The following is a 15,954-nucleotide window of genomic DNA, read 5'->3' on the forward strand; positions in this document are numbered from 1 at the left end:
ACATTGAACTGGATTATATGGCAGTGTGGACTCAGATAATCCAGTTCAAAGCAGATATTGCAGACTATCTGCCTTGATATTTATTTATTTATTTAATTACAGTATTTATATTCTGCCCTTCTCACCCCAATGGGGACTCAGGGTGGATCACAATGCACATATAATGGTAAACATTCAATGCCATTGGACAAATGACATATATAACAACCACATATAGACAGAGACACAGAGGCAATTTAACACTCCAGTTTTGTTTTTGTTTTTTTTGTTTTTTGTTTTTTTTTTTTGGCTTCATGAGGGCCACAGGGGGAGCTGCTGCTTCATCATCCACTGCGACACCGAGTCCTTGATGGAACGTCCTCATCTTCCGCATACTGCTGGAGATTTTATGGCATCATAAATTAGTTAAATTAGCCTCCCAGCATAAGCGGTACCTAAATTCCTACTTGACAGATACAACTGTCTTTCTGCTGCATAGGTCAGCAGCAGACTGGACTATTTATGGTCAGGACCTTACCCTGACCTGGGCTGGCTTCGAACTCATGACCTCTCAGTCAGTAGTCATTTATTGCAGCTGGCTACTAACCAGCTGCGCCACAGCCCGGTCCTGGGTTATATGGTTGTGTGGAAGAACCTTATGTCCACATTGCCATATAATCTAGTTCAATGTGAATTTTATACAGCTATGTGGAAAGGGCCAAAGAATGAGGTAAAAGTCCCACTACACTAAAGGAACACTAAATATGGCTGGTCTAGCTGTGGCTAAAATAAGAGAGATTAGTAGCCACCCCTGGTCAGAAGAATCACATTTAAACTAGATCTTGTATTTCTTCAATCCATGCAGAAAGCGCCAAAGACTTTCCATTATAATCCAGCAGGATTTTCATTTTATTCATAAACAATTTGTTGGATGAATCAAAGCAAAGAGATGGGGAAAAAGAGACAAAAAGATACATTTGAGGGTTGGGGTTGCTTCAACTGTAAAAATCGATAATAAGAGAATTATAATTAATGGTGCATGAGAACTATGATTGTTTGCTATATGGTAGTACTCATTCATAAGCAACCCGCAGGGCGATTTCATCCACATGTCACATTGGCTGCTTGTTGCCATTCCCATCCCATATGTGACAATGTGGTAAAATCCATCTCACATCTCCTAGAAAATTGCAGACAGACAGCACCACCAGAGTTTGTTCCATTTGGGTTTAGAAACAGTTACCATGGTTCTTTCGCTGGACTTCTGGAAATTTCCTGCTGGCCAATAATGACGAGAAAAGAGGAATGAAAAGGAGACAGTCCAGGAACCGGTGACATTTTGCAAAGAGTGAAACACTTAACTAATTGCCCTAGTGTAAAATCAGCTCTAATATTTTATAATTTATAAATGGTTTCTGGGTGGAATGTAACAAATTGTCTGAAAATCAGATCTGTAAGCATTTGCTACACTCAAGTGCGCTTGTATATGAACGAGGTGAAAAGGCCAATAAATTATTTTCTTGGCAGATCAAGGATGAGGAATTTGAAAGATCTATTTTGGAAACAACACTAGATACACAGATGGTAATTTCAGACTAGCAGAAAATTAATCAGACTTTTTTTGTCAGACTCCTCTTGCAGTTTGCCTCACTGCATTGCCTATATAGCACTCAACTGTGAGAGGCTGATGTTTATTCTTCTCCTTTGTATACTGTTTCTTCTTTTTAGACAGCGATTTCTCTTTGCTATGAGCCAATTATTCAAGATCCCCTTTTTTAAAATGGTTCTCTTGTTTTTGTTGATTTATTTAAAAATGCAATAGAAAAATGACTACTACGCAACTATCTCACCAGAAAAGTAGTATATAAAATTCACGACTACTGTTAAACTTTAACAAATATAGAAATTATATTAATACAAAGTTACTGTATTCTGAAGGTTCTGCCTCCCATTTTTTTAAAAATTAATCTTTTAAACCTGTTTTAGCTTGCTAAAATATTTAATGGTTTTGTTCTGTTTAAATTATTTTAAATTATATCAGACTATTTGTGTTTATTTTAGCTATCTGCTACCCTGAGATTCCTTGACATAGGACAGGACAGAAATATTTCAATAAATTAATGCATTATAAATACATTTTGATTGCCAATAAAAGTCATATTCTAGATAAAATCATGGGTAGCCATATTTGCATGTATCCAAACACAACAAAACAAAAATTCACTAAACTGTGATACTTTTATGGGGCCGATTTAAAAAACCCAACATACAAAATATATATTGTATGTTGTATTTTATGCTTTGTAAAATTCCACATAAAGAGAACTCCTTTTTCTGGGCAATGGGAAAGATCATCCACATGAAATCCGCTGCCAATTCTATTATCAAAGGTTCCTATTAGGAATGAGGGAAATAGGAGAAATGCAAGTTGTACTAAGCAAACGGAAATCTCACAGAAGACCCAGACATGCAATCAAGCCAATGGAAGAGGAAAAATGGCAGATAGTACTCACACCCCTCTTTTCTAAAGCAATCATATTCCTCTTTCTTGATGAACAATTTCCTTTTCAGATTGTAGTAAAGTTTATTTTGATGTCTTCCAGCAGAACAATGTTAACACTGAAGAGTATATCTTGGGCCACTACTACATGCCATATAAAATCCAGATTATTTGCTTTGATTTGGATTATATGGCAGTGTAGACTGATATAGGGGAGCCCCGGTGGTGAAGTGTGTTAAAGTACTGAGCTGCTGAACTTGCAGACCGAAAGGTCCCAGGTTCAAATCCCGGGAGCGGAGTGAGTGCCCGCTGCTGCTCCAGCTTCTGCCAACCTAGCAGTTTGAAAACATGCAAATGTGAGTAGATCAATAGGTACTGCTCCGGCGGGAAGGTAACGGCGCTCCATGCAATCATGCCGGCCACATGACCTTGGAGGTGTCTATGGATAACGCTGGCTCTTCGGCTTAGAAATGGAGATGAGCACCAACCCCCAGAGTCAGACATCACTGGATTAACGTCAGGGGAAACCTTTACCTTTACCTTTACCTTTAGATTGATATAATCCAGTTCAAAGCAAATAATGTTGATTATCTGCTTTGATAATCTGGATTATATGGCAGTGTAGAAGGGCCCTGAGAAAGAAAGAAAAAATAGGAAAAGACTTGGGTGAAATTGTGCTTTCAGCTCTATAACAGACAATTAATGCAAATTTGTCCAATAATTTGAAGTTAAATTGCAGGTGACTGGTGGTGGAATTGTAGTAAAGCAATCTCATAGTAAGGATCCTCAAGATGGTTGTTACAAACTGGATGTTCATAGATTATGATAGTGGCTTGGAGCCTTTCTACACTGCTTCATATCCTGCACCCCATTGCAGGTTAACCTGAGGCATCCAAACGATGCCTTAGGTTAACCTGGATTAATGCGGAGTAAACTGGGATTTCCCAATTTACTTCACATTAATTTTACACCTGCAAAGACCCGGACCTTAAGGTAAAGTCCCGATCTTTGCAGGGGCGGGGCTTGTGAGGATTGATTCCTGACGTGCAAAAATGACTTATGAGGAAGTGGTGGGGGGAGAAAGGAAATCCCTCCTCCTCCTCCCCCCTCCCCCCACCTCCTGAGGCATCATTTTTTAATCTTTGGGGGGGGGGATGGGGGGAATGGAGCCACTCCCCATGGGAAAGGCTGTGGTTTGGGTTGGGGGTGGGGACAAAATCCTGGATCAACCTTTGATTGACCCAAGATGACATCTATCCCCCCACCCCCCGGAATGCCCGGGGATTGCATTGATGACAAAATCTCAGTGGAACTGGGAAAACACATAAAGGTCTCCACTGGCATGCTTAACTTATTAAAATAATTTCAGCTGAACTGTTTTAGGAAATAAGTTGAGATACAACTTGAATTGCCTTCCCTTACAATTACATATTGAATGAGTTTTTATTTTATTGTACTGTTTTTATTGTACTGTTTTAAATGTATTTATTGTATTATGCTAAATTGATTGTTTTAATTGCTTATGTTTTATCTGTCCCTTCGGGTGAGAAGGACGACATAGAAATGATGGAAATAAATAAATAAATAAATAAATAAGTTGAATTAAAAATTAAAGTTTCACTTCAAACTTCAGAAACAAACATATACAAAACTATTGAGAAACATTGTTGTGGCACAAGACAGAGATTTAAGTTTCCTAAAAAGATAGAAAATGCAAAAGGAGATTGAAAAAGCGGGCTCTAAAATACGTAAGGATACAAAGGATATTTCTCTGATGAGAAAGGAAGGGCTAGCAAACACAAATAAGGATTAGTCACTAAGTCAGAGATAGGCAAATACAGCCCATACTCTGAATTTGACCATTTTGGCAGACTCGCACTCCACTGCTACTGTGAGGCTGTGAAGGCAAAAAAAAAAAAAAAAAGACCTTGCTCCTTCAAAACACAGCAAAGCTGTTGCATACAAATTGTTTTGCAGACTAATAGAACTCCTGGAAATGCTATTAGCCTTGTAAATAAGGTTTGTGCACCCATATGCCTTGCTTCCAGAGAAAATAATGCTTCTAGCAGTGTTGGAAAAATTGAATGCAAGGTATATGAAGGATGCATGCCTTCCTTTTAAATTATTACCACTTCGCTATGAGGAAAGGTGTGTGCACTGAATGAATCTTGTTTTGAAGGAAGAAAGGGCCCATTCTTGCTGACACTACCAATGCGAATTTAGTAGTAGAAGGGATTGGGTAGGGATTCTGACAAGTCCTGACGAGGGTAGAATTCGCATTTTGTGTAGGAATATTTGGTATCCATAGCAGAGTAGAGTGAAGTGTGGCCAGTGCTATATATGAGCTCACAGTAAGAAACAGGAGAGAAAATATGCAAGATACTCTGGAAATGTTTAAAAAGTTAAAAACTTTATTTATTATTACAGGTAATACATCTCAAATAAATGAGCAGATAGACAAAAGAAATCTTACTTTGGTAGAAGAGTCCCTAATGCTGACTTTCATGTCTGTGTGCAAGGCATCTTGAGGCAGAGAAGCCTCGTGGTGCTCCCTTCTTAAACAAAGGGTAATAAAATATTAAAGACTTTTGGGAAGAATGTGTATGTGACCTGTACTGTATGTGTGCCCACTGACTATAATTTTTTTTCTCAACTTTCTTGGAAACCCATTAGAAACTGGCAGCCAAAGGTTCAAGGACCAGTACCAGAACAATCAGTTTAAGTAGCACTGTGCCAGAGGAAACAAGAAAAGTCATTTTGTTAACATTTTATATATAAGAAATACAGGCAGTCCCCAAGTTACAAACATCCTATTTAAAATGACTCATGGTTAAGAACAGGGGTTAGACAACAGGGAGTGAGATAAATCTACCTCTTGGAAGGTAAATTCACACCTGAAAGAGTTATCATGAGGAAAATGTGTCTCCACTGAAGCTTTATCATCAATCCTTGTTTCCACAACACACCATTTTTTTCAAAATCCAATTATCACAGAGACAGGAAGTGAGGTGAAATCTTCTGCACAGGGGGCACAGACAGCAACAAAAAACACCATGGAGGTGTTAACCCGTCCCTATGCTATCCATGTCTGGAGTTACACTTTTAAAATGTACCTATTTTGACTTATAAACAAATTCAACTTAACAAACCCATAGAACCTATCGTGTTCGTAACTTGGGGGCTGCCTGTGCTTCGAACACATAGTTTCAGATTTTAAATGTATTACAATTACTATGGTGACTACAGAAATTCAGTAGACTAGGGACTTGATGCAAAAGTAGAACATATATAGAATTAGCAAAATTGTTTTATTAATGAAAAAGATAATATACATTTCAAGTAAAAGATTATTTGTAAACACATCTGTGCTTGGCTGGTTGGAACAAGACTACAGTGTTCCCTCACTACTTCACGGTTCACTTTTCGCGGATTTGCTGTTTTGTGGTTTTTCAATAAACTCTAAAAGACTATTATAAATCATAAAAAATTACAATTTTCAGCCTAAGAAAGGGAGGAAGGAGAAGCTAAAGGGAGAGAAAAGGAGCCCAAGTGGCAACAGGAGGAGAAGGAGGCGATTTATCAACACATGATTGGTTGATAAAGACTTAAAATAGTGTATAACTACTAAAATAATGTATAAATATTAACATAAATATAGTGTCCCTACTTCACGGATTTTCACTTATTGTGGGTGGTCCTGGAACCCAACCCCCGCAATAAGTGAGGGAACACTGTATAGAATATTTTGAAAAGTAAAAAGGAAGTGAGCTGCTGCCTTGCTGTCCCCTCACCTACCACTTTCTGGCTGGTCATTTAGTCGTCTTCCTGCAATGCCACTGAAAAGAGACAAACCGTTACTCAGAATGATCACAGACATGGGATTAAATGGGTTGTTCAGTGGATCTGAGAAAACTAATCCATAGGCTTCATGATCATTCCCCTATGATTTTACTTCACTCTAGATTTATTATTTATATGCATACATACACTCAAGCAAATATTCTTTTATTAAGAGATTCTATTTCCCCCTTCATAGGACCTCATCATACTAGAGTTTGGGTCCACTTTAAATCCACTTTAGGGGTTTAAACAGGTCAGCCAGACAGGTCCTGGGCCTTACCAAACTGCAAACCCCAGAATTCTGCAGGAGGCAGAAACCGGATTTAAAGTGGATCCATGCTCTGGTATAAAATAGCTACTGTATTAACATAACGTTTTTCATTCCTTCTGTAGTTCCAATTATGAACAGCAGAGGTTGTTGTTTTCACAGAAAATTTGTAATATACACTCTAAGGCTCCTTCTACACTGCCATATAAAATCCAGATTATCTGCTTTGAACTAGATTTTATGGCAGTGTAGACTAATATAATCCAATTCAAAGCAGATAATCTGGATTTTATATGGCACTGTAGAGGGGGGCCTAAGATATTATTCTGCATCCTATAAATACTGCCTTCAAGTCGTTTCCACTTAGGGCTTCCCTAACAACATTTATTCAGAGATTTGTCATTCCTTTCCTCCCAAACTGACCTGGTAGCAGCTGAAGTAAACTAGTTCTAGTGTATCACAAATTATTTGTCAGCACTATGAAGCAACTGCCCCCAAAAAGGGAGACAAGAAATGCATTCTTCATCTGTATTAACATGTAAGTATTGTCTACATCCAGGGGAATTTTGTTCTAATCTGTACTATTGACCATATTGCAATCATTTGACTTTTCCAGGAGAAGGCAACCCAGGTGGTTTCCAGGTTTCCCAAGCTTTATGGGGCATGACTGAAAGATTTGGGTATGTCAAAAGTGGAGGGAATGAGATTAAGAGGAAACATAGTAATTCTCTTCAGCATCTGAAAGGTTCACACAGACGGATGATGAAGCAAATTTGTTTGCTGTTGCTCTAGAGAGCAGAACTGGGAGAGCTATGACCAGCCATCTGTTAGGAATGTTGTATCTGCAGTGCAGTTCTGGCATTGAGCAGTGGGTGGTTTAGATGAACTACAGGATTTATTTCAGCTATATCATTCCACACATGACATTTGCGCTCCGTAAGGATTTTATGGTGCTGGCCAGCTCCTAAGAAATCACATATAGGAGCATTGGATTTCAACTTTCCTTTCCATTGATAGATTTTGTGATTGGAAGATATTTTAAAATGTATGTCTATATTCATGCTCAACATATCTGGGCATATTTGATCTCATTTTATTATATCACTTATTTATCATTCAAATAGATTATTATAAAATACCAATAACCTTCCTCTGGCATCCTCCAAAACAAACCTAAAATAGCCATTATCTTCTCCCCACCCCACACAGAAAGAAATCTCACAACTTAGAGAGGTGGATTAGGCATTAAAATCCATTTTTTAAAGTAATATCAACGTACTGATCTCATTAATAGAAAAAGGCAGGTCATTATTTATAACTCTTTAAAAATATTTTGGGCACATTTGCTTATTTTGAACAGCCCAAAACTGAGTGAAACTTTGAAATAATTCCATCCCAACCTCAAAGAATGTCATTCATGCTCTTTCTGTTTGATTTCCACTGACCTTCATAGCAGATACAGACTAGAAATGCATATTTGCCTTCAGACTGGGCATGTATCTTAATTTGGTGTTTTTATAAATGATCATACTGTGCTCTGATAGGTAAGGTCAGTTTAGGTTCTAAATCTGAGCCGAGATTCGAAAAGTTGAGCTTCAGTTCCTTCCATTGACTATCCTGAAGAACAGAAAAATTGTGATAACTTTTCTTTCTTTGCTACTTCTGGTTAAATTAGCAGGTTTAATTTAGAAAGGATATCTGCTGAACGTCAGGACAATAGGCACAGGGTATTTTGTGTTATGCATCCTAAAAATAACAAACAGCATGATTTAAATTCTACAGGCGTTAGTGCATCTCTAGGAGTCCAGAACAGATAGAACTCGGCTGGAATTCTAAATATAGGAAGTAAGAGGTCTAAAGAATAAATAAGTAAATCAGTTCTGGAAGATGGATGGACGGAGGAAAATATATAGAGACAGTTGAGAGCAAGAAAGGAAATTCAAATGTTGGGTTTGTTAAATCAGAGAGGAATAAATACAAGCCCTTGGTAAAAAGGAGGGCCTTGAGGATCAGAAAGGCTCATTCAGAACATTCAGTCATGTAATACTATTTTAGGCAACGCTTGTCTCTGTACTCTTCTGATCTTAAACAAGATACAATCAAGTGCAGGCAGTAAGAAAAGACTGGAGGGAGCAGACCCTCTGAGGAATCTGCCAGGATACTAAACTAAGTGGGGTCTTACCCACAAATCTGAGTGCATGATAAATGGGAATGCAAATGAGAAAACTCCCAGATGGGCCAGTGGACAAAAAACATGGCTTTTTTATATTTAATTCCTTTAAAAATATTGTTTATACAGCAGACCTTGGAAAAGCCTAGAGATTGCTCATCCATATTGCTGAAATTTTAAAATGCCAAAATATTTCAAAATATATTTCATACTTTGCTCGTCTCTCTGATAACAGGAATTTTTACAAAAATTTCGGTCTAGTAGACAATTGTGCCATCTATGGATATTGGTGTAGTAATAGCTAAGGCAACCAGTAGAAAATCTTGGAAGGCAAAAAATAATCACCTGATAATCACTGTTATTAATTTTGCTACAAATTATGAAAATAAAAAATAAGATCAATCTATAAAATAAATGATCTACACTGTTGGCAGGAATTAACTGGTGGGTTTTCTCTTAAATATTTCAAAGACTGGGGGAAATCCAAAAGTTGCACTCTCAGCATTTCCTGCTCATAGTCAAAGTAATTTGCCATCGCTTCAGATGAGTAGTTAATAAGTAATACTTCTCATTAATACTTCCCCTCATCATTTAGGCATAATAAAGCATTCCAGTTCATAGCTGATTCAAAAGATTCAGATTTTGAAGGTACGCAAGAGTCAATTCTATGCTGATATATTAAAACAGATTTATGGTCGAACTACGAGGGATCGCCTAAGTATGCTCGAGAAAGCACATCATATGGATTTCCAAAGATAAAAGAATAAAATAAAACTAAATGTAAAATTAGAGCCCATATGTGAATCAGAATATAGAATACTTACTTCTTACTTAGGCGATACCTCGTAGTTCGAGGATGATGGTCTTCCAGTTTTGGAGTCTTGAGGATGGGTTCTTAGGTGGCTGAAGAGACCTATTCTTGATCTGCATGTTCTCCCGCAGTGAGGACATCGGTTTCCAGGTGGAAGGCGGTCCCGGTCAGGGTTGGCTTGACGGGTCTTCCTCTTGGCACGTTTCTCCCTTAAGTCCTCCATTCGTGCCTCTTCGAACTCCGCAGCACTGCTGGTCACAGCTGACCTCCAATTAGAGCGCTCAAGGGCCAGGGCTTCCCAGTTCTCAGTGTCTATGCCACAGTTTTTAAGGTTGGCTTTAAGCCCATCTTTAAATCTCTTTTCCTGCCCACCAACATTACGTTTCCCGTTTTTGAGTTTGGAGTAAAGTAACTGCTTTGGGAGACGGTGATTGGGCATTTGGACAACGTGGCCAGTCCAGTGGAGTTGATGGCGTAGGAGCATCGCTTCAATGCTGGTGGTCTTTGCTTCTTCCAGCACGCTGACATTTGTCCGCCTGTCTTCCCAAGAGATTTGCAGGATTTTCCTGAGGCAACGCTGATGGAAACGCTCCAGGAGTTTGGTGTGACGTCTGTAGACAGTCCACGTTTCGCAGGCGTAACGTTGGGAGGACAACGGCTTTATAAACGAGCACCTTTGTATCTCTACGGATGTCCCTATCATCAATATAGAATAAGAATATTCAGATTCAAAAGTCTCCCTTGAAGCCACATCCATTATATTACAGGGGTACATCACATTGAGGGAGGGGATTCGCCTCATAGAGTCCATATGTGAATCAGAATATAGAATAAGAATATTCAGATTCAAAAGTCTCTCTTGAAGCCACATCCATTATATTAGAGGAGTACATTGAGGGAGGGATTTGCCAGATTGTTACGGAACTTACCTGTCCAAACATATCTCCTCATATGAACCATCAAGAACACTAAAATCGTCTGGAGATGCCCTGCTCTCGGTCCCACCAGCCTTGCAGGCGTGGCTGGTGGGAACGAGGGATAGGGCCTTCTCAGTGGCTCCTCAGCTGTGGAACGCCCTCCCCAGTAACATCCGGCAGGCCCCAACTCTTCTGGTCTTCAGGAAGAACGTTAAGACATGGCTTTGTGCACAAGCATTTAATGAATAAGTACTATATTGACATGGTCTGAACTTAGGTTTATGTGCAATGGTTCCTTGGAAGAATGGTATTAAGTAACTATATGTTTTAAGCTTGACTAATGTATTTTATGGATTATTGTTAATGGTTTTAGATGTGTTGCTGTTTTTATTGATCTGTCTGGCATTGAATTTTGCCAGTTGTTGTAAGCCGCCCTGAGTCCCCTTGGGTGAGAAGGGCGGGGTAGAAATTTTCTAAATAAATAAACAAACCCAGCGGGGCCCCATCGCAAGTAGATCAACATTTTAATATTTGAACGAAATGTTCACTTGATTGTGTTTTACTGATTTGTTATTGTGTACCATGTTTACTTTTGTTATATTATTTGGTTTATTATGTACTTTTGGCATTGAATGGCTGCCATTTTTGTTGTGAGCCTCCCAAGTCACCAGAGAGGAGATGGGACGGGATACAAATAAAGTTATTATTTATTTGTTTGTTTGTTTGTTTTTTAGTGACATCTTGTGATGGGACCCGGCAGGCTCTGTGCTTGGAGAGAGGTCCAAGCATCATAGGACAGGCAATTTTCCCTGCTCGATGAAGTCCTAAGTCTCCACTCATTCAACCACATGTTGTCAGATGATTGCAATTTACTTCATAGCTGACTTTCCAAATAATTTCCAAATAAATTTTGTGGGAAACTGATAATCCATAACTGGAGAAAAGCCCTTCAACATCTTATGAGTCACGGAGGATAGAAGCAGAAAGGGCAATGAAAAGCCAACCACATAAATTGATTCTATTTTCCATGCCCTGAATGTTGATTTATATAAGCATTCTACATTTTCAAACTATTAGAGCAGGAATTTCTAACATATTTTTCTAGGGCACTGAGAACAGCCCTTGCTGTTATGGTGACAAAAAAATAACATAGATATGAGTCAAGATCGATTTATTTGAAGGTAAAAACTGACTAGGGGAAATAAAAATGGCAAAAAGTGAACTAGACAGGATCTTCACAAAAATAAGTTATGCACCTATGTCCCAGACCTTCAAACTCCATTAATCTCAGGGAACATGTTAAGTGTTTTCTTTGCTCTAATTTCTTTGAGTCTGTTTCAGCTGCGACAGAGGCAGACAACACAATGAATTCAGTCTGCTTTGCGTATCTTCCATTTGTGCCCATCTTGGCCAAGACTCTGGCCATGTAAAATTACAACCATCATGATTCCATAGCAGTGATCCAAAGTTGTGTCAAACTGCACTTCTCCAGTTTAGATGCACCTTAAGTCACACAGAAGTCCCTGCCATCTAGATGGAGACTCCAGTTTGACCTCATTTAAACAGAATCTGCCTGGATCCAGAGATATATGAGAAGTACCATCCTATCAAGAATTTGTAGGCAAGGTCCTCAAGCAAGTGGAGGCTGAACAAAAATTCTTGGAAGAAACAAATTATGTTGTTCCATTTAAATCTGGTTTAAGGCCATGCCACAGTATTGAAACAGCTTTGATCACCCTGACAGATGACCTATTCCAGGTGAAAGATGGGGTTGTATTGTCCTGTTTGTCTTTGCAGCATTTTTCAATTGCATTGACCGCTAGATGGATTCTGTAGGATGGCAAGTGGAGATGGTATGCTTCTATCAGTTTGGTCCGACTTACAGGACTGGTTTTAAGAGAATGCCATTGGGAATTCCCATTCAGTCCTGTGGCTATTGAGCTTTGGGTTGCTAGAAAATTCAGTCTTATCCCTTAACTGTTTAAGGTCATTGTGATTTTGATGATTGGGTGCCATTGTAATTTTTAATCTTGATGGTTTTTTAAATTTGATGAAAACTGTTTTTGATGTGTATGTTTATATTGTAAGCTGCCCTGAGTCCCCTGATGGGTGAGAAGGGCGGGGTAGAAGTGATGCAATAAAATAAATAAAAAATGGAGGGTGCATTTGAAAGAGCTTGACTTACACTATGGAATGAGTGGCAGAAAGAAAAAGCAGCTATTATAAATTGTGGGAGTTGAAGTTCAAAACACCTGGAGGACCGAAGTTTGCCCATGCTGGTCCTTCTGCTTTTTAAATACGTAAATGAAATGCACATTATGGGCATCACAGTGAGGCACCCTAATTAATGCAAAGCTGGCTCAGATAATCAGGAGAGGTTTTTCTCTCTCCCACCACCTTCTCAGATCTGCTTTGTGGGGCCAAAAGAGAGGTCTTCTGGTGGCTGCTCTCTAGGCTCCCTTTCACACAGCTGTATAAAATCCTAATTGAACTGGATTATATGGCAGTGTGGACTCAAGATTACCATTCAAAGCAGATATTGTGGATTATCTACCTTGATATTCTGGGTTAATATGGCTCTGTAGAAGGGCCCAAACTATCTCTGGAGAGGCAAAGATGTCCTGTCCTTGTTCTCCTTCTGGTAGGAGGTTAAAACATTCCTGTTTCACCAGGACTTTTCAAATTCAGGGGTGAATGATGTGTGCTATTGTTTGAATGTCTTCAAAGGGTTCTCAAGTTGGTTTTGAAAATGCTTTTTTGATGTTTAAATTGGGAAATCGCTTAATCTTTCACTTTTTATTATTCTAGAAGTTTGTATTGCCTTAAACATGTAAAGTCCTTAACATGTTGTTGCCTGCCTTGAGTCCCATTATCGAGAAAATGAATAAAATTAAAATAAGCAGAAGAATCAGGAGGTGGGAGTGGAAAATAAAGGAGGGGTGCAGCTGCAACAGACATAGGCAAACTTGTGCCCTCCAGGTTTTGGACTTCAACTCTCACAATTTCTAAAAGCTGGGTTGCTCTGAGTTTTCCAGATTGTATGGCCATGTTCCAGAAGCATTTTCACCTGACGTTTCGCCCACATCTATGGCAGGCATCCTTAGAGGTTGTGAGGTCTGTTGGAAACTTGCCTAGTTTCCAGCAGACCTCACAACCTCTGAGGATGCCTGCCATAGATGTGGGCGAAACGTCAGAAGAGAATACTTCTAGAACATGGCCATACAACCCGGAAAACATACAACAACCCTGTGATCCCGGCCACGAAAGCCTTCGACAACACAATGTTGCAATTGTCCACCTGGATTAGAATTGAATGGCCTTGCAACTTCACAGCCTGGCTGCGTCCTCCCTGGGGAATCCTTTGTTGGGAGGTGTTCGTTGGCCCCTTCCCTCGTTCGCCTCCTCTTCCTCAGGGAACCCTCCTGCCAGGCGCCTCCCACCTTCCTGTAAAAGCCGGCGCTGGTCTTGCGTCACTTCCGAAGCGGCCATTTTGGAAGCCGGCGCCTATCCTATCTGGCGCCTGGAGGGGAAGGAGGCCTTTCTCCGGGGGGCGTGGCTTGTGCCGGAAGTACCTGCGCTGAGCTTGGCGGCGGAGGGAGGGAGGGAGGGAGCAGCCGCCGCCTTTGAGGCGCTCGCTTGGAGTCTGCTGCTTCTTTCTCCGCGCCCGGCCCTCGCCATGTCGGACTTCGATAGCAACCCCTTCGCGGACCCGGACCTCAACAACCCCTTCAAGGTGAGGCCCGGCGTGAATATGTCTTCCCTCAGCCTCTCCCTGTGCCTCACCTGGGCCCATCTCTGAGGGCGTTCTTGGAGGGCCACAGCCTCCTCTCACACGAGCCTCCTCTGCCTGCGTTTCCCTCCTTGTGAGCGCGTCTCTGAGGGGAGGGAGGCAGAGAGTGGGCGGGAAAGGGGCGCTGCTGTGGGTTTGGTGGCGTCCTCCCGGACAGGTGCTGCCCTCTATTGTCACGGTTCTGCCTCCGGGCTCCGGGGGATGCTCTTGCTCCCGCCTACGAAGACACCACCATCTTCTGCCATTCTCGAACTGGCTACGATTCTGTCCTGGAAATGCTCATCTCCGTTCGCTCCCAAAAACATCGCAAAGATATTCATTCTGGGAAAACCAAAAAATAGGGGCTTTTTGTGTCACAATATGATGATTTCCTAAAGGGAATCAATTAGGTATTGTAGTTGCTTGGCTCTAGTCTCCTCCCAGGGCCCTTCCACACAGCCACATAATCTTCCACACAGAAAGAACATCAAGGTAAATTAATTTGCAATATCTGCTTTGAACTGGGTTATCTGAGTCCACACTGCCATATATCCCAGTTCAAAGCAGATCATATGGGATTTTATTCAGCTGTGTGGAAGGGGCCCCAGACTTACTGATAAAAGATAAAAGACTTACTTATTAAGAAATAATAAGAATAAGAGCAATTAATAATAATAAATTGGCCGGTATCACAAGGTTGCTGTGAGTTTTCTGGGCCGAATGGCCATGTTCCAGAAACATTCTCTTCTGACACTTCGCCCACATCAATGGCAGGCATCCATTGGCCTGTGGACACTCCAATTGATACTCCACCATTGACATCAGAAGAGCTGCAAGTTCAAGAACAAGCCATGAGAGTAAAGACAATGATCCACCTAGAGGAAGACTGTTCTTCCTACCCATCAATGGAACCACTGACCGCAAAGGGAAGCTAATGAAGAACTACAACCTACAAACTATCTACAGACCCACTAAGAAAATCCAACAAAAGACAAGAGAGATCCTTTCACCTCTGCAGGAGTCTACCATATAGCAGCATGCAGCTGTGGACAAATGTACAGAGGGACCACCAAACACAGCATTGCCCAAACACCAATCAAGGAACATGAAAGCCACTGCAGACTAATCCAACAAGAAGTCAACCATAGCAGAACACTTGGTGAACCAACCTGGACACAGCATATTATTTGAAAACACAGAAATGCTGGACCACTCTAACAATCACCATATCTGACTACACAGAGAAGCCATTGAAATCCACAAGCATGTGGATAATTTCAACAGAAAGGAGGAAATCATGAAAATGAACAAAATCTGGCTACGAGTATTAAAAAAACTAAAATCAGGACAGTAAATAAAGAAGAAAACTCAGAAAACTGGGGAGTTCCAGACAAGAAACAATCAGGGCATGTCCTAGGGACAGATTTCTTTCACTTCCTGTTGTCTCACCCCTGTTTGTAATTATGAGTCATTTGTAACTCTAAGATTGCCTGTAGTAGCAATAGAATGTAAATCAAATCTCATGATTGAAAGTTGGCTGGGTAGGCCTGCCGGAAGAGATGGATCGTCAATAGCGTTTTAAACTCCAACACCATGTTTAGCTGTCGGATCTCTTCCAACAGGTCATTCCATAGTCATGGGGCACCAATTGGAAGTAAATGTGAAAAATTAAGGGGGGCTATGTGGTTTTTTAATGTAAT

The 15,954-nt window shown here is 40.3% G+C and overlaps 2 protein-coding genes across 4 annotated transcripts in view; one reads left to right on the forward strand and one right to left on the reverse strand.

The window, feature by feature from the left end:
• Positions 1-4,868: 4,868 nt before the first annotated feature.
• LOC134296734 (uncharacterized) lies at positions 4,869-14,481 on the reverse strand. Of its 3 annotated transcripts, XM_062972353.1 has the most exons (3): positions 14,269-14,481; positions 9,582-10,264; positions 4,869-6,315 (listed from the first exon to the last, which is right to left on the reverse strand). In XM_062972353.1, the coding sequence occupies exons 1-2, from the start codon at positions 14,276-14,278 to the stop codon at positions 9,585-9,587; spliced, it is 690 nt and encodes a 229-aa protein (XP_062828423.1). In that variant the 5' UTR covers positions 14,279-14,481; the 3' UTR covers positions 4,869-6,315; positions 9,582-9,584. The 3 variants fall into 3 exon arrangements, 2 of the variants coding, with proteins under 2 accessions (XP_062828423.1, XP_062828422.1); XR_010003573.1 differs by lacking the exon at positions 14,269-14,481 and adding an exon at positions 13,784-13,980 and having other exon boundaries at positions 4,869-10,264; XM_062972352.1 differs by having other exon boundaries at positions 4,869-10,264.
• scamp1 (secretory carrier membrane protein 1) overlaps positions 14,035-15,954 on the forward strand; it is a 59,938-nt gene continuing 58,018 nt past the window's right edge. Inside the window, exon 1 of the mRNA XM_062972351.1 lies at positions 14,035-14,218. Within this exon, the coding sequence (XP_062828421.1) occupies positions 14,162-14,218 (57 nt within the window). The 5' untranslated portion in view covers positions 14,035-14,161. The remainder of the gene's footprint in view (positions 14,219-15,954) is intronic.

Source organism: Anolis carolinensis, chromosome 2, assembly GCF_035594765.1.
Source record: "Anolis carolinensis isolate JA03-04 chromosome 2, rAnoCar3.1.pri, whole genome shotgun sequence".
NCBI classification, from domain to species: Eukaryota; Metazoa; Chordata; class Lepidosauria; order Squamata; family Dactyloidae; genus Anolis; species Anolis carolinensis.